This window comes from Fistularia commersonii, chromosome 16 (genome assembly GCF_037954325.1).
Source record: "Fistularia commersonii isolate RoL2024-O1a breed Wild chromosome 16, RoL_Fcom_v1.0, whole genome shotgun sequence".
Lineage (NCBI taxonomy): Eukaryota > Metazoa > Chordata > Actinopteri > Syngnathiformes > Fistulariidae > Fistularia > Fistularia commersonii.
In genome coordinates, this window is record NC_141299.1 from 3,807,083 (window position 1) to 3,825,704 (window position 18,622).

The 18,622-nt window shown below is 37.8% G+C and overlaps 2 protein-coding genes across 3 annotated transcripts in view; one reads left to right on the top strand and one right to left on the bottom strand.

Annotated features, from left to right (window-relative positions):
- Positions 1 to 7,294, bottom strand: part of slc9a7 (solute carrier family 9 member 7) — a 25,262-nt gene extending 17,968 nt beyond the window's left edge. The window contains exons 1-6 of the mRNA XM_086161118.1: positions 7,033 to 7,294; positions 4,000 to 4,202; positions 3,851 to 3,928; positions 1,410 to 1,486; positions 1,184 to 1,296; positions 420 to 525 (exon numbers count right to left, since the gene is read on the bottom strand). Of these exons, the coding sequence (XP_086017244.1) occupies positions 420 to 525; positions 1,184 to 1,296; positions 1,410 to 1,486; positions 3,851 to 3,928; positions 4,000 to 4,202; positions 7,033 to 7,294 (839 nt within the window). The remainder of the gene's footprint in view (positions 1 to 419; positions 526 to 1,183; positions 1,297 to 1,409; positions 1,487 to 3,850; positions 3,929 to 3,999; positions 4,203 to 7,032) is intronic.
- Positions 7,293 to 17,866, top strand: rp2 (RP2 activator of ARL3 GTPase). Of its 2 annotated transcripts, XM_086161121.1 has the most exons (6): positions 7,293 to 7,375; positions 11,277 to 11,409; positions 13,405 to 14,073; positions 15,528 to 15,642; positions 16,143 to 16,228; positions 16,346 to 17,866. In XM_086161121.1, exons 1-6 carry the CDS (start codon positions 7,293 to 7,295, stop codon positions 16,427 to 16,429), a joined length of 1,170 nt encoding a protein of 389 aa, XP_086017247.1. In that variant the 3' UTR covers positions 16,430 to 17,866. The 2 variants fall into 2 exon arrangements, with proteins under 2 accessions (XP_086017247.1, XP_086017248.1); XM_086161122.1 differs by lacking the exon at positions 7,293 to 7,375 and having other exon boundaries at positions 11,129 to 11,409.
- Positions 17,867 to 18,622: the final 756 nt, after the last annotated feature.

The window sequence follows — 18,622 nt, forward strand, 5'->3', positions numbered from 1 at the left end:
TCTTCAAAATGTTCTATCTTATGAGACAAACTGTATCAACACAGACAGATATTTTATTGTCTGACACTCTTCCAATTATTCCCTGTAAAATCTGAATGGTATTTTATCTCCTCCTCTTCAATCCACATGATTTCTGTGATTGCCTTCTCCAAAAATGATTTAACCAAAAGGTAGTCACATGGCTTCTTTAAAATGGCAACGAAGGATTATCACATACAATTAGGGGAATTGTAATTCATTTCCTCAATCGTTAAAGGTGAAAGCGAAAATGAGCAAGACACTGTCAAGGTGATTTTATGCATCTCCAAAATATACTTGCATTTAATTCAATTTAATTCAACCTTTGCATTGGCAGTTGTTAGCTACCAGGCATGGGAGTTAAGCCAAATTAAAATTGAGAAAGCAAAAATGTGACTTACGAGGAGAGAACAATAGCCACAGCGTCGTTCATAACACTCTCTCCAAACAGCAAAGCATAGAGATCCCCATCTGCGTGGAGTTCGTTAAAGATGGCCAAAACTGTCACTGCACACAGCGAGAGAGAGGGAAGCACAAAATCAATTTTGCTGTGTTTCATATCGAAATAGAAAAAAAATGGAAATTCAAATCAAAAACTATATGGCTAAATGCCATTCAATATACTGTAGCAACCCTGCAGTGTTATTGAGACAAATGTTTAGAATTCTGTAATTTCCTACTCGCTGTGAATGTGTTTTGGATGAGGGGGCAGGTGCGCGCACGTGAGAGTGTTCAAGAGGAGCAAAGGTAACAGGTTTTTGAGCGGCTGTCGTTGTAGATTTTTTGGACTTAATTCTTCAAATAAAAGAAAGATTTGTTTTCCACGTGTTGAACACATCTGATCGGGCACTATGACATTGTGAAATAAGAATTGCACAACTATAACTTTTAAAACACACAAAGAAGATGATTCGGCCTCTTGATTGCAAAAAGTAAAGAACATACACTGTTCTTTATTTAGTAGAACTGTGGTACAAGTAAAGATTAGGCAAGGAGAGACATCCATCTTTCTCTTTTCAAAATAGCTTATCCAGAAAACATCATGAAGCCTTTCAGGATCCTTTAAAATGAAGAAATGCAGTGGTAATATCCTCCAGATGTATGCCTATAGTCTAAAATGCACCACACTTTGAGTGCTAACTGCTGCATGTGTTGCATACTGCACCTGGGTCTGTGGCAGAAATGATGGCACCAAAGAAAAGGCAGTCAGTGTAGTAGAACTTGTCTGCCAACTGTCCAACCACTTGCATCAGTTTGACAACCCCATACATCAGATTCCTGAATATGGGGACAATCATGCAACTCAGGGTCATAAAAAACAGATTTAATTACACTGATACCCACTCGGCTCTGGATTTTGGACTGGAATTTCACAGAAAGTCAGCACTCACCCAATGACAAAGCATGAGATAGCAGTGCCGAGAAATGCATAAGTCAGAATGGAGCCCAGATTCCTAAAAAAGTGCCTCTAGAGGGGGGAAAAAAGAGGATAATAATAAGCTGTGAAGTATTTATGGAGCTGAAATTTTTTATGTCCAAAACAAACATTTGTAACAACGGAGCCTGCAGCAAAGCTTCATCACCAAACTCTGGCATGGCAGCTGACTCTTGGTCAAACAGGATTATAAACAGATTTGGCGGTTTAACTGGTTGCACAACAATACGAGATGCAGAGAGCAAGGGCCACTGCAACAGGATAACTTCCTTATATCAGCTCCTCCAGTTCAGTCGGTACAGAAAGAAAAAAAAATTACAATTATTGTCAAGATCCATGCTCAGTGGCATGCATCTATTTCATTCACCCATCTGTGTTTTTATGCCAAGACACTCAAAGAAACAGATGCACTAACAAATTATGAATAAAGATTTGCAACATTCATTAATATTATTTCTGTTTTTACTTGATGCAACTAAGACATTGTAGCAGTGCACTTCAAGGCAGAGATTAGTGTCTACTTCCTGTTTCCTGAGGCCCAACAGACTCAGCAAATTCTTGAATCAAATTTTTGCTTGAAAGACAGAAATGTTTGCTGTGACAGAATTCTTTGTGACTTAAGAAAGGTTGAAATTAAAACTGACGAATTAAGTGGAAAAATGTAAACAATATTAAGAGTACCGATTAACTAATCAAAGAGAAAAGTACGGCAGCTGGCAAGGATGTCAAGTTCACATATAATTGGTTTTAGACTAACAAAAAAAGTAGTTTAATTTTCATAGAATTTTACACTTGAAAATATTTTCAAAAAGGTTGAGATGAATAAATGTGCTCATTTGAAAACAATTTCATAACTTTTAATAGCCACTTCATTGAGAATAGATGAATGAGATGATGAGCACAGCTACTAATAAACATGACAAAACTAAATGTATCTGGTTGACTCTGTATATTATCGATCACTGTGTAGATTATAATCTCACTTCAAGATCACTGAGCTAATATCTGCAGGTATTACACGCTCCTGAATTTAACAGGAAAAACACTTGAATGGAACCTCAAAGAACCACAATTCTCCGACAAAACAAGTGTCACAACATTCACGGGCGCGGTTTTTCAATACCAATATCACAATATATGATTAGGTACAGAAAGATCCCCTCAGACATGAAGCATAAATGCATTATGTCCAGCATTATATGTATGGAATTGATTTGTATTCAATTGTCTTTCACAAGAATTAGATAAAGGGGCATCTGTTGTGTTATCACATGATGTAAACAAGAAACTAAAAACATAGCTTCCCGTGTTCTGATTCTTTTGAGATTTATTTCAAACCTCATTTTTTATTCAATTATGTGTATGTTCTCTTTATTTTATGACAGTTGCTGCAATTTTCAGTTGAAGTTATTGCGTGTTTTGCTCGTCTTCATGTTCTGTCCATGTTTTTGACATGTTTTTAATGTAGTTTTATAAACTGGTGTATTTGTAACTGAGACATGAGAGTTTAAGTGAAGTTTGTTCTACTTAGAGAGACAACTGAGACTTGTGTATTTAAACTTTTATTCAGTTATTTAGTTATTTTTGATTACTTTGTTAATCTCGTGCAGGACAATTGTTTATTCCATGCATTTAACCCATCATGGATGAACCATAAGCAATGGGCAGCCACTGAGCAGCACTTGGGGAACAGTAAAGGGATTAAACGTCTTGCTGAGCAACACGTTGACCAGCTCGAATGAGCTCATGAATCAAACCAATAACTTTCTGCTCCCAGTATTTTACCACCTGAGCCACTCAATGACATGTAGTTTGTGTTCCTGTTTATGTGCTCATAGGGATATATGCAGTATAGGGAGCAAATGGGTGTGAAAAAAAAGGGATCGCAATTTATGAGGCTATGGGCCACCGCAGTATTTTACGGGCAGTGAACTTACAGGGTTAACAACTTGATGAGCAAATTAATTACTGCAAATAAACATGATTTCAATCCGTATCAGGATGTAGACTGACATGTATCACAATTTAACACACAAACACACACGCACACTGCCTCACTACTCTTTATGAAGAGTTAAATAAATAACAAAAAGTGCAGCGTCACTTCAAAAATGCTCCCTCCAAAGACATGAATTTTCTGGGCAGAGGGAGAAACTGTTCATATTGTGAGCATCAGAAAACCTGCTGCGCCAACAAGAATGAAAGACGTCTGCTTTGGACTTGCCCTCAAAAGAGCCACTTGTGTTCAGCAAACCCTGACTACTGTCAGTGTTGACCAAAGAAGGCTTTTTTTAGCTGACCATCTGTCTAATGAGACAGCATTTTGTGACAACAGTTCATTCAGCATAAATGCGGCGATTCACAAAATGATGTAAGGTCATTTGTGTTATTTCTCACCTTCTTCAGACTGTAACCGGCATGAAAGATGATCGGAGGCAGCAATATGTTGAAAAATACTTCAGGGTCAAAGGTTACCTGGAAAGGAAAATTAGAGGGTTAATTCTAGATAAATAGGAGGAATCCAAAAGAGAAGGACTGACTGTTACCTTGCGCAGCATATCATTCTGTTCTACGTTGTGAATGTCACGGGAGTTGATCTCTCCTTTCAGAGTGTACTCAAAGAATTTGCCACTGACGTTGAGCAGTAGCGTGCTGGAAGGACCCTCCTTCAGCAAGCAGCTTGGTGGGGTTTTGTTGTGGTAGCTGGTATCAGGGATTCCATAACGCAGAATTACACCTACCAGCAAACCTAGCAAAACAAATCAGACTGAATACAAGGGCATGTTTGAAACATTACTCCGTTTCATTATCAATCTACAGCACAACAAGAGAACGGTATTGCCACGATGGGAGAAAAAGTGAATAACAATAGTATAGTTATTTACATACAGTAGAGTATAGAATTGTAGACCCCAAATCTATAATGAAAACAAAGAATAATGAATATTACATTAAATCTGATTCATGAAAATAAGACATGAAATATACATAAAAGAAATAAAATATGCAGATATATTACCTACTAAAACCAAAGATGAATAAATAAAAAAAACAAAGGAATCAACTGGTGGACAACTACAGAGGGAAAATGTATATGCTTTAAAACAAGAGTATGGATTAAACATACATCATGATCATCATTACAAAATACATAAAAATGTTATGAAAGAACACAAGTATTTACACATGCACATGCATATAATACGAAGAAACATGACCATCGGAATAACTTTTTTTTCCCAACAAGCACGTGTGAACACACAATATATGCATAAAGCTGACCATTTTCCCTCAGTTATAACCTTTTCAACTAAGCTGATTATCAGCCAAGTATGGGAAAAGCATTTAAAATCACCCAAAATGAAACAACAAGCTCAACGAGTCACTAGTGAATCACAGAGTGAATTTCCAGGTGCTTTTGCCTTCTAATGCTACCAGCTCATAGGGCCATCGGCAGAGCAGCGGAGACAGAAGACAGATGTCGGGTCGTATGTAGGAGCACTTTTAGAAGAGCTACAGTCCGGATAAAGGTAGGCAGTAAGAGAACATAAATCCTCTTGCAAAGTGCTCTTTTCATTTTCCCTACTGAGCGGGTTAGCCATCACACTCCCTCAGGCCAAACCACACATGTACTTAATGATAGTTTTGTCCTTGACAGAGGACTCCCTGGTATCATCAATTTCTAAGAAGACAATATGACATTTGATCATTAACATATTTTCAATTCTTTCTGGAAAGTGGAAGGTTTTAAAGCATGCTTGTTTTTTTTTGTTTTTTTTTTCCTCCTTAGATTTAACCCCACAGATTCTAATTGAATGTAAACGTCTCGGCAACAGTAAACAACCACCTACCCCCATCCCAAAAGATCATCAGAGGTTGCTCTTTGGACACAAAATCAATAATGTGACAAAGTTTCAACTTGGCAGCAAAATCATACTGGCGATTGTCCAGTTCTAAGTTGAAAATCCATTGTATAACACTGCATTAAGGAAAAACAATACTTCTAAAAGCTTGAGATTTGTAACTGTTAAAAAAAACATGTCTTGGGTCCTTACATAAAATACAAACATGAGCTTAAGCGCAAAGCCAACACCTGCATCTGGAATTGATTTAAGCAGGAACTCTAAACCTCTCAAACACGTTTCCTAATACCGTGACAGGAATCCATAATAACTACTGTGATTCAAGAAAGTCCCCTTTCAAACAGTCATGTCGGGTTAATGATTGACAACTGTAGATCTTATTGCGATCGCTGTAAAAGTCACAAAAAAAACGGAGCTGAATGATTCATTTCAACTAGTCCCATATTCTGAACTGACCCTGAACCCTCAGCATTAGGAGTTCGAAAGCACTATTCGAGAGAAGAATCCAGGACAACCGGTTTGTTGATTTGCAATTCTTTTATCATACAGTGACTGCTGCTGAGGAAGCTCCGGCCGCCTCGCTCAGCCAATTCACTCTGCATTACTTTAAAAACTCATGATCGTGTCTCGGGGAAAATAAACATTATGACACTGGCACTGGAACAAGTCCGTGATCATCACCACCCTTTTAATGTTGTTAATTTTCGGTTTTCATGAGCTACAGAGAAGTAGCTTTGCCTTTCTTGATAAATTGACTAGTTTGGGAAAAACATTATAAAACAGAAAAAAAAAATGGTTTCCCAAAGCATCATTGGATGCTCAAAATCCAAACATACACAGCTAACAGTAATAAAAGGGTAAATAAACATGGAATCACTGACACTTGATGAATTTAGTCTGGAGAATGTCGACTCTTGTTTCTTAAAACGTGAGCACTACTGTTACTATCTCTATCTCTGCTACTGCCTGCTACTCTCTCTCTTTCTACCCAAACTGGTCGAAATAGAAGGCCGCCCGCATTGATCTGCATAGTTAAAGGCAGTTTGTTCCTCGCCACTGTAGCCAAGTGCTTGCTCGTGGGGGAATACTGGGTTTCTGTAAATCATTTTAAAGAGCGACGTCCAGGTCTGCCCTACATGTCAAGTTTCATCAAACAACTGTGTTGTAATTTGGCTGTATGTAAATTAAAACTGATTTGACTTGATTCATATATCAAGTAAACTATCAGCTCTATTTTAAAGATTTTTTTTAATAATTTTACGACATTGCTCTGTTTGCAGCTGGAAAATCACGAAAAGAGGGTGCACCAACTGGAACACCCTTTTTTATTTTGACTATCCTCACCGATGTGTGAAGAACTTTGCCATCTGTAAGACAGTCAAAAGCTGTAAAATTTGTCTTTTGCTCTTATATAATATATATGACCATGTTATACTGAGTCAGTCAAGGATAAAGCAGCAGAGCAGCCCAAAGCACCTTCTAGAATTAAAGCTGCACCGGCCAATAAGCAGCGACGAGCCGCTGGAAACGTGGAGGCGCGTCAGAGCATTTGTTCATCCGTCTACCTCTGGCTTGGACTTGATCGCCTGTGTGCAGCCCTTGAGAGACCACTGGGGAGCACGAATCGTGCAAAGCCTGCGGAAGGCGATGAAGGAAAAAAAAAAAAAAAAAAAAAAGAGTGTGCCCTCAGCACAACCGTGAAAAAAAAAGCCTCACCGTAAATCATTGCCAATCCTGTTTCATGGAGGAAACGGACACGTCTGTGCTTGAAGAGCCAAATCGTGAGAATGGTTAAGGTCAGCAGCAAAATAAATGTCAGTAAATTAACGCTGTCCTGGCGATGACTTTCCTCTGCCTCTTTCTCGGTGGCGAGTTCCTCCAGTCCGTCGTCCTCCGCCTCCGCTCCCGAGACGGCGCTCAGTAAAATCCACACGGTGATCGCGTCCACGGCGGCGCAGGCTCCCCTCCGAATCTCCATGGTGCAGGATGATGATGCTGCTGCTGCTGCTGCTGCTGCTGCTGACCGCACGGTGCCTCTATGCCATGTCACTGCTGGAAGGTACACACACACACACAGCTGAGCAGACTGGAGAAACAGGCTCCGATCGTGGACCGGCGGGTTCAGCCTTTTAAAGGGACACTGCGTGATGAGAGAGTCCAGAAAATTGTTTTGGGGAGAGAGAATGCGAATTTTGTGAGGGATTACGATTCACACCCGCCGTCCTGCAGGAGGACATGAGGTCCGATGCAAATGAACCACTGTCCTGAGATTATGATGATATGGCATTTCAGGCCTCTTAAAAACAGGAAAGTCTGTCTTTGCAAGCAAGACCAGTTGAAAAGAATAAAAGAAAAAAAAAACATAGTCATAGCTGGAAAGTCTGGATTCCAAAATGGGTTAGCCGAGAAAACGGTCTCCTGGCCATGATAATAGGGTTTGTCAGTTTGTTTCACTTATTACAAACATGCTGCATATTAATTTTAGAACAGTTCTGTCTTTCAGGTCCGGTTAGTGACTGACTGCTATACTTTCTAAAGGAAGAAATTATGCAGAAGTAGACAGTGTTATACCAAACACCAGGCAGCGGTAACTTTAAGAGATCATAACTACTTTTCAGTACAATACAGTATCAGTATATTATGTATTATATAATACACAGCTCAGGAGGAGACACGCTCATCAGAAGTGACATGTGACAGATGACATTTGGTTTCGACAAGAAATATGCGTCTGATAATATCCTATCATGACTGACAGCAAAACCGACCTCATCGTCAGATTGACTGTATTTAGGCTTCAATGAATATCCTCTTCTGGTTTCAAAACCCCAAAGATTAATGAAAGCCCTTTTTACACATACATAAAATCTGACATTATGTGGGTTTTACTCATCTTTGCTGTTTGTCTGACATTTAATATGAGAAAAAGTGTAAGAGCACAAATCAAACTGTCTTTAAACAGCAGGGCCTCGAGTCCAAAGTTTGTCGTGACAATGAAACATACAAACTATGTGTGCATGTATGTAAGTGCATTCCTATGTGTGTATGTGTGCGTGTGTGTGTGTGTTGATGAATATATTATGGTAATTAGTCTCCACTTACATAGCGCTTTCACACCTTTTGGTTTTAACGCACTTTAGACTTGATTGTGTTCAGCCGTTAACACACACTCACACCAATGGCTGAGCAGCTGCTATGGAAGGCAATAACCAGAATATGGGGGGCAACTTGGGGCTCACTGTTTTGCCCAAGGATACTTCCGCATGCAGACAGGATGCACCTGGAGTTGAGCAGCCTACCTTCCGATTGGAGGGACTGTCACTCTGCCAGCTGAGCCACAGTCATAATATGAATATACGAAAATAGATTAGACTAGCTGCTAAAGAAATGTGATTTAAACAAGACATGACAATGATTGACATGCCATTGAAATTCTCTAACTTTTAGCTACATGTGTGAAAGGAAAATGTGAGTTTGTTACCCAATATGATTTCTACATTGTTATATAATAAGATAAGATAAGATAAGATAAGATAAGATAAGATAAGATAAACTTTATTGATCCCCGTAGGGGAAATTCTGTCAAATAATGTCATATATAATGAAATGTCAAAATCCACGGATAAATAGACAGATACCAGACAACAATGACAACAACAACAACAACATCAGGGATGACAATGCGTAACATCAAGGAACAGTGAGGGTGAAAAATACACAATAATACACAACTAAAAAACAATATATATAGAGTGACAACTAAACAAGAATATAAATAGAGTGACAAAAATAAATGGCAATGATTAAAATAAATAACAAAGATAGGCAGGATGTGTGCGGGCTAATTTATGTTTGAATGAGAATTTATGACAACAGTCCAAAGGCCAGTCATGGAACCCACCAGCTATCTGTTTAATGATGACTAGCCTCAGGAAAATATCTGAAAATGACATGGGAACTGATGGAGCCAATAATTATTCTTTCAGTTGCTGACCTACTTTTTCTCACTTCTGCATCCATCAGTGACCAACTTGCAACTCAAAAGGTGCAAATATAGCTGGAATTAAGAGATGACATATGAGCAGATCATTCCAAAAGGACTTAGTTTAACGTCAGTTTAAGACCACTACAATAGCAGTTTCAAAAACAATCCAAATTGTTTACACAGCATCTTTGCCAATGGATGCAACCTGCATTGTTCATCCAAGGAACTGTTTACCTGGATGCAATGCAAGGCCCACCCCAACAGCACTGTTGGTACTAACCAGAATATTAACAGAACCTCTGGTACCACTACTTTTCCTGCAACAACCACTGCAATCTCTTTCTAGGGAAACTAAAACACCCCTTTTCAAATTAAAAATCTTTCACATGTGGCTAGTTCATGACAAACACATTACAAAAATGATACATTTAGCCACACAAGGCATCAACGTGTAAACATAAAACAATTGCTTTCTTACAGAGTGGCCTAAGATGTAATGTTCATAAGTTGGCAGTAACAGCATGAACTTAACATACAATTACCCAGTTTTAAAATGGAAATCAAATTTGGAGACACACATACATAAATATACAAATGCTTGTCCTGAAGCCCCCTGAACAGGTTTTTCTGGTTGTGTTTTTTTGGAAGGTTTGTTCACATGTGGTAGTCATTACTACACCACATTGTCTTTGAAAACTGATATGGTGCGTAAGTGCTGCAAGAATTTGCCTCTTTTAAAAGAATACTATGGGAAATAGTCAGTCATGTGGCAAATAAAATCACAACATTGGCCTTAGAGGTACATTAAAAGAAAAAAAATATGAATGCTACATTCCTTACAAGCCAGGAATGTCTTTAGAAGTATCTTAATTTTGATTTCTGACAATGGGGAGTTGTCTGCCCTTTGTATTATTGTCGAAAATCCTCAGACAAGACGTAATACGATCGGAGCCTATCCATACTCCTACTCTGGGTGTTTAATAGTGGTGCTTGTTTGGGTTATGTAATTACTTTGAATGAAAGACACTGAAAAGCCTGGCTCCATCTTTCACTTAGGCATAATGGGGATTACCTATTATTAGATTGCCAAAGTAGCTTAAGTTGGTAGGTAATCTGATGTCTGGTTAGACTGAGTTATTTGCAGTTTGCTGTGCTCCATTATTAACCCTTATTCCTATATTACAAAAGAAAAAAATTATACCATGCTTCAATATCTGTTAAAATAAATTAACTACTAGTGTTTGTAGTTTGATACAATATTTCTGTAGACCCTGTGGTTTAGACTATGTTCAGGGAATTGCTTTTTGTAAAGACAACGCCTAAACGGTGTGAACCAATGTAGAGATGAGGGAACGTTTTTGGTAGTTGGAAAATTCTCAGCTCCCTATTAACTCGTGTATTCTATTGATGATATCAGTGGCGAAAACAATTTTGAATATGAAAATTCACTTGTCGACGAGTATCTGTGCATCTCATGTAAAATAAAGAAATATGTATTCACCTTGTCGTTTTCAATGCAATTCCGTGCCCTTTGACAATGTCGAAAAAACTATAGTTTTTGTATTATATCCTCCATTTTTTCTAATGTAAAGTAAATTAAATAGGCTGTTACTTCGAATCAAATGTTAATTAACTATTACTGACCTGTTTTGTTTAATCAAAGCGTGAGAAAAGGTGCCTTATTTTTTGCATGTACATGGACGCATCACGAGCACACACCTCCTCTACGTGGCAGCGTCACTCCTTTGAGAGTTGTGATTGGCTGCGGGTGTAATCTTCCTCCGACGTGATTGGCTGCGTGACTGAGCCGCAAAACGGGAAGCAGGGGAAAAAAAACCCTTGTCAACTGAAGTGCGGGCAAGCCCTTGCCTCTCATACATCTCGCTCTCTTGGATAGCATTAATATATCGAAACGGAAGTTTTTGAGATCTTAAAACACAACAATGGGGTGTTTCTTTTCGAAAAAATCCAAAAGAAAGTCATCCGAAAAAGAGGACGGCACACCAACAACAACGACTGTCGAAACTACGACGAATAGCAACGCGGTTCCCCTTGGCAACAACACCGACGAGCCGCCTAAGCAATACAGCTGGGACAAGAGAGAAAAGGTAACCCTTCCCGCTAGCATACAGAATAGAAAGTAGCTAAATTAATGATTCGCGGATAAACGAGATGCGCTTAGCACCTGTCTTTTTGTGTTTCTGAGACATTTTATCAATTACTGTAAGATTCAGTAAACGCTAGCTGTCTCGTACTTCGAAAAAAGACTTGTGGTTATCTTCCAAGTACCAGTCCGAAATGTGTCATTGCAGCCGCGGTTTCTGTCATACAGCAAAGTAAACTGACGTAATCTCGATTTCCTCGTTGTGTTGCAACTGCAAAGTTGAAGTATTTCAAAAATACGGTTTTTACCCCACATGATGCATGCGTTGGTAATTACATATTGACACCTTCCCCCCTCTCACTGCATGCAACCACGGTTATCTCATTATGGGATTACAACACAACATAACACAACACTCCTCTACAGCTGACCGCTCTTCACACTAACTGTTAAATACTGGTTCAACATCCGTTTTGAATTAAAGGAAGTTAGACCGAAAGTGGCATGTACAAGTCAAAGCTCACTATGACACACACTCCTGACATGGATTCTGAAAATGGCTTATTAAAAAATACAACTTTCAATACGTCAAATCAAATATTGAGGTTTCTATCGGGTATTTTTGGATAAGCAGGTTAACATGAGAAATTAGATGTTTACTTACTATAGACATTTATTATGCCCTTTCACTCAAGTTTATATACAAATGTGTACCTTTGGTCTACAAAGTAGTATCATTGATCAGGCTGTGATATGAGGCCTCTATAAATATAAATGTAGGCTTTATGGATGTGATACATTGATACTTAGATGCCAGTATTTATATTTTCGTGTTGACCACAGTGTCCTCTTAGGTATGGGATATCAGTTGTCAAATAAATAGGTCAACTGAGTAACAACTTAGCATGATCAAGAGTAATCTAACTACATGTTAATTCTGTAATGAAATCTCAAATATATGGGTGTAATTATTACAATTATAAGTGGAACCATGGGGCTCCAGGGAGTGGTGTAGAGTGCTATAGGGGTGATAGAGAAGTTGAAGGTGGAGGTGGGACTCCCATCAGGGATCAGCTCTGAGCCCCTTCTTGTTTGCAGTGGTGATGGACAGGCTGACAGATGAGGCTAGACAGGAATCTGTATGAACCATGATGTTAGCAGGTGACATTGTGATCTGTAGTGAGACCAGGGAACAGGTTGGACAAGCAGATCGGAAGAGGTGACACAAAAGTGTCAGGGGTAATGTGTGATAAAAGAGTATTAGCCAAAATTAAAGGAAAGATGTACAAGGCAGTGTTGAGATCAGTGATGCTGTATGGTTTAGAGACAGAGGCATTGAGGAAAAGACAGGAATCGGAGTTGGAGGTCGCAGAGATAAAGATGTTAAGGTTCTCTTTGGGAGTGACGAGGATGGATAGGATCAGGAATGAGTCTATCAGAGGAACAGCACATGTTAGATGTTTTGGAGAGAAGGTCAGAGAGATGGTTCGGTCAGAGGAGGGACAATGAAGGATGCTGAGGTTGGAACCAGAGGCCTAGGCGAAGACCGAAGACAAGATTTATGGATGTAGTTAAAGAGGACATGAATCACAGTTTGTGTGAGAGAAGAGGATACAAAGGATATGGTTAGATGGAGGAGGTTGATTTGGCATGGCGACAGCTGAGGAAGCAGCCAAAAGGGAAGGAAGAATCACTACAATTAAAAATATTTCTTATGTTGAAAACTTTTCACTTTTTTTTAAATTCTTGCTTATGTTAGGTCTGGGATTTTAAGCTATGTTCAGATAATCTTAGTTTTCATTTATATTCTTATGGGTTTTTCAGTGGTATTTTTCTGATGACTTTGAAAACAACCAATGTAAAGCCAAAGTAGAAAAATTGTTTGCGAATTAACAAAAGAATGTAACAAAGTGAAATGTCTTGAACAGTAGATATATATATTGCCCACCCCCCCACATTTTAAGACAATTATACTAACCACCATTTTTTTTTTGCACAGGTTGATCCCAAAGATTATATGCTGACAGGACTCAAAGATGTAACTGTGGGCCGTCTACCGGGTAAACTCAATGGCCAGCAGTTTGTCATTCAAGAATGTGAGAACTGCACCATCTACGTGTTCGACCATTCGGCCACCATCACCATCGATGACTGTGTCAATTGCCGCATCTTTCTGGGACCAATCAAGGGCAGCGTATTTTTCAGAGACTGCAAAGACATCAAGTGCGTCGTCGCCTGTCAGCAGTTTCGTACACGGGACTGCAAAAAAATGGACGTGTTCCTGTGCTGTGCCACTCAACCCATCATTGAATCATCTACGGGAATGAAATTCAGCTGCTTTCAGTACTATTACCCAGAGCTAGCCTTCCACTTTAAAAATGCTGGCCTCAGCATATTCAACAACAACTGGAGCAACATACATGACTTCACACCGGTACTCGGGGAGAACAACTGGAGCTTGTTGCCAGAATCTTCAGACGTTCAAGATTTTGTACCTGCCCCGGACTCTGCATCTGAGTTCAAGTCAGTTAGAGTGTTGACTGATGTGGCTCACAGCATTGTGCCTTTGACAAAAGGAGGGAGACGCAAAGACAGTGAAGAGTCCTGCCTCTTTGTTTTCTTTGCTGGAGAATACACCACTGCAAATGCCCGCAAACTGATTGATGAGGTGAGGAGAGACAGAAATAGAAATGGGGAAAGGTGTGGCTTATTTGAAGTGTTTTTTTTTTTTTTCAGAATGTGTGAACAACAAAACTTGGTAGTATTGACGCTCAAATTCCTAGAAACTAGGGATTGGTGATATTTAAAACAAATCAGAAGGTCATTTGATTCAAATCACACAATGCATACAAATCACAAATCATGGGTCTGTTCACCACCAAGGGGTTCAATGTCATTCCACTAGTAAAATGGTTGTTAATAGCAGAGGGCAGAAATTACTGCCAGTATTTAAATAGTGTTCTTCTTTTTCTTTCAGTAGTTCCCATCAGGTGCGGCCACAGTGATCTGCCTCCATCTAACCCTATCCTCTGCATCCTCTTCTCTCTCAATAACTAATTTAATGTCCTCTTCCAGTACATCCATAAACCTCCTCTTCGGTCGTCCTCTAGGTCTCCTGCCTGGCAGTTTCAACCTCAGCATTCTTTGAACAATTTATTAACTATCCCTCCTCTGGATATCTCAGTCTGGCCTCTATGACTTTATCTCCAAAATATCTATAAACGCTGCCACGATGATGGACTCATTCTCGATCCTATCCATCCTCCAATATCCATCCTCAACATTTTCATCTCCGCAACTTTTTCAGCTCTGCATCCTGTGCTTTCCTCAATGCCACTGTCTCTAAACCAGACGACATCACTGGCTTCACCACCATCTTGTATTTCTTACGTTTCATATATATCTGACTGATACTGTTTTATCACGTCACACCTGTTCCAACCTCTTTGCACACATTTCTTCACCTCTTTTCCACACTCTCTGTTGCTCTGGATTGTTGACCCTTGGTACTTCAAATCCTTCCCCTTCTTAATCGCCACTCTCTGTAGCCTCATCACTTGGGTCCCTCACTTTCGCACGCATATCCTTTCTTGCTCCAGCTAACCTTAATTCTTTTCCTTTACAGGACATACCACCACCTCTAGCTTTTTTTCTCTCCACCTACTTCCTGCTCTCAAGTAGATCACAATGTCATCTGCAAACAGCATAGTCCATATTTTAAGAAATAATCTCACATCGTCAAGTCGCTCTGTACCATGGAATAAGATGTATTTGACAAATGAAGATATATGGTCATATATATATATATACATGGGACGAAATGTTAACACAACACAAAGAATGATCAAATTTTGTTTTATAAACTAATATTTCACAAATCTAATTTTTATAGATTTTTACAGATTCTCTGTACCTCCTGCACAGAAAAGTACTGCAACATATGAAGCAGTGATGGCTTACATGGGGTGTTCATTTGTCAAATACATATATATATATATATATATATATATGAGAATGTAAAGATTTCCAGTCTTCAAATGTGTGTCAGTGGGTGTGTATGCACATCCCCATGTGACAAAGAGAGGTTGAAAGTGTAATTTTTTTTGGGACTTATTTTCTCAGGCTTGTTCTAAAGGCTTCATATTGATTCAAACAAAAGAAGTCTCCATGCGACCTGAAGATGTGAAACGAGTGTTTCAGAACTGCACCGAGGATATTGTGGAGTGGATTAGCAAAGGTATATTTTTCTTTCCCATCAATGATCGAGAGATCAACTCAGCAAGGCATACCAGCTCTTGAAATACCACTAAAGCTTTTCAACATTTATTCTCTACTCACTAGTGTAAGCAACTATCAAGTTAAATGAAGGGGTTGACAGTTTGTTCATGTGTATGAAATATTTGTGATATGGGTGTCATACTTATGGGCTTTTATTCTCAAAGCTATTTTTTTTTAATCTTCCCTGATCATTATTTGGCTAGAAAAGGTTTCATTTTGGCAAGACTTGCATCCTTATTTTTACTTAATTATTGTTACTTACATATTACTTAAATGCTCAGCGATACAGAAAAATGTGAAGTGGCAATTAGTTTTAAAATAATTGAAAAAATTAAGCAAGATATCAGGTGTAAATGAATAAGGAATTATCCGACAATTGTAAAGAAATTACCTGAAAGTTGACTAGAAATTAACAATGAATTAAATATAATGTATGTGATTTGTATCTTTTTTCAACAGGTCCTGTCATTGCCATGGAGCTAAATGGCGATGGAGTTGTAGATGCCTGTAAGATGTTTGCTAATGAAATGTTCAGCGGCACCAAGGTAAGGCATGCCACATTTACCGGATCTATTTTTTCAGGATTTCACCCAAATACATCGTGTTTGTAAAGTACAGTATACCGAGCAGACCTAGAATATTTTGTGTCTTTTGTTCTGCAGGTTTTTGTCTCTGAAAACAAAAATACTTCTTCTCGAGACGTGGACAACTTCTTCAACTTTGCTGACATGCAGATGGGCTTGTAAATTTTAAAATAACAAAAGAAAATCTCGTAAGACTGAAAAATGATTTTTAAACCCCTACCATCAAGTTTGTGTTACTTTGATTTGATTATTTACCATTTTCTGTTGTCATTAAATAAGAGAGTGAAAAATATTTGGTACTGCATTGATAAAGCCTTTTGGTACAAACTGTAATGATCTCAACCCATAGGCCCCCGGTAGAGAGCATTTTCTGTAAACCACATTACAAGCATTCAATGCTAAAATGTTGTGCTGTGAATATTTATATTTCTATGAATGTATATGATGACTCTGTTTTTATCAGTTGTGAATGTAGATTTTTGCTGTAAAAGTATTTTGTATTAATTTAAAGTTTGGTTTCTTCTTGCTGCCAGAAACTTCGCTGAAAAAAATAACCACAAGGCACAAAATGCCACAAGGGAAATAAGGTATACCAACATCAGTCCAATTCTTGTATCTCTTATAAACAATTATGTGTATATGTGACTTAGATAATGAATAGAATTCCTTGGTTTTAAATTGTGCATATATGAAAGATGCTATGTAGTGATAATATTTAATAATCCGAAAGGCCAAAGGAAATTCCTGGAAGGTTGAATTGAACCTTTCTGTTTGTTCAGATGAACACATTTGTTTCTACTAAAGAGTGTGAAATTGTACCAGCTTTTTGATGTAGTCTGTTTTTATTTTATAACATGTTTTATATTACTACTGAATGTTTTTATATGGAAAAGAGTTGCTGTTCGCTTTTTTGTCAGGTTTGCCTTTTCAGTGATTTTTATCATGTTTTTTTTTCTGCACTCTGAAGTTTTTGAATGAAAATTTGATTTGATTTTTTTTTTTTATCATTAAGCCGTACAATATGTGGCTTAGTACATGAAAGACACTGCTCACGCAATTTGGTCTCTTTACACGGTTTCAAAGTTGCCCTCAACCAGCCTGTCACAATAGAAAAAAAGAAACTTTGAATCAGGCCTGGGAAATATAGTGATGAGTTATGTAACACCATAATCATATTGTAGATGTTTTTTGTTTTTTTTTTGAGAATCATCGCTTTGTAAAAGATTTTGAAAACAAAGAAAACAAAAAATGATTCTTGTAATGTTTCCTGGGTTTCTGTTGTTTTGTTTTGTTTATTTTATATTTAATTTTTGTCATTTCTCGATGATTTCCAGGTATTTAGTCATAGGCCTGTACATCAGAGAAAGAAAGTTTTATAATCATGATACTGGTTGATCCCATTGTGCCGAGCCCTAATTTATTCTAAAATAATGCGAGTTAAGACATTTTTTTTGGTTCAGTTTTGCAATCTCAAAATCTTCAATTTTTTAACCCAAGCCAGAAGGATCAAAAAAAGAGACATTTAAATTGTCCAAATGTAAATATTAGTTAAATTCTGTTAATGACAGTGACTTATTAAAGCGACTGGAGTTCAATAAATATTTTGTGAGTTTTCCTTTTTCCAAGCCAAGAAATAGAAAACTATATTTTGACTACAATGGTACATCTGTGAGCTCAAGGATCTTAAACCTTTCACCTCAGCTGCCTGGCTTACTATCACATTGTAACACAAAATAATATACAGTCTAAAATACTGACTTCACGCATTGCCTTGCAGAGGTCATTTTTGTTTTTTATCCCTGTATTTGTAATGGATGCAATTTTGACGACCTGTTGATTAAATTAAACCTTTTTTTTTTAAATGCTATTCTAAAATCCCTCTAAACTAGACATTTTACGCCCCGTTTTGCTTATTTATCCGGTCCTCCAAACTACTTTCTTTGCAAATTTTAATAACTATTTTCAATCACTATTGAATTTAGAAACTCCTTTTGATTTCCTTTTGTTTAATTTTGTATGGATTTTACATATGAAATAATGTCAGCACATTTATATGATCACTCATAATAAGTTGAAATAAAATGCCAAAAAATGCAAAAAAAAAAAAAAACCAAGCAAATATTTTATGGTACTTTATATGCAAGTCATTATTTGGCTACGGATGTATAGACCACTTGATTGACTTTATATTATACATATGCAGTAATACTGATATGTTTTAATTATAAACTGTCCCTAAAATGTCATTGTTAGCTGGCTACAAAAAAAATCTCGTTTTTTTTTTTTTTTGTGACTCACAAGTTGTTTTAATATCATACCTGATTGCTCATTTCGACAGTGTGATTTGACCAAAAA

What these genes read in the sequence shown, in the direction of transcription:
- rp2 (XM_086161121.1), top strand. Translation starts at nt 7,293, where the DNA reads ATGGTGCAGGATGATGATGCTGCTGCTGCTGCTGCTGCTGCTGCTGAC. An exon ending in TGCCATGTCACTGCTGGAAG is followed by an intron (nt 7,376 to 11,276) that starts GTACACACACAC and finishes AAAATCCAAAAG; the next exon opens with AAAGTCATCCGAAAAAGAGG. An exon ending in GCTGGGACAAGAGAGAAAAG is followed by an intron (nt 11,410 to 13,404) that starts GTAACCCTTCCC and finishes TTTTTTGCACAG; the next exon opens with GTTGATCCCAAAGATTATAT.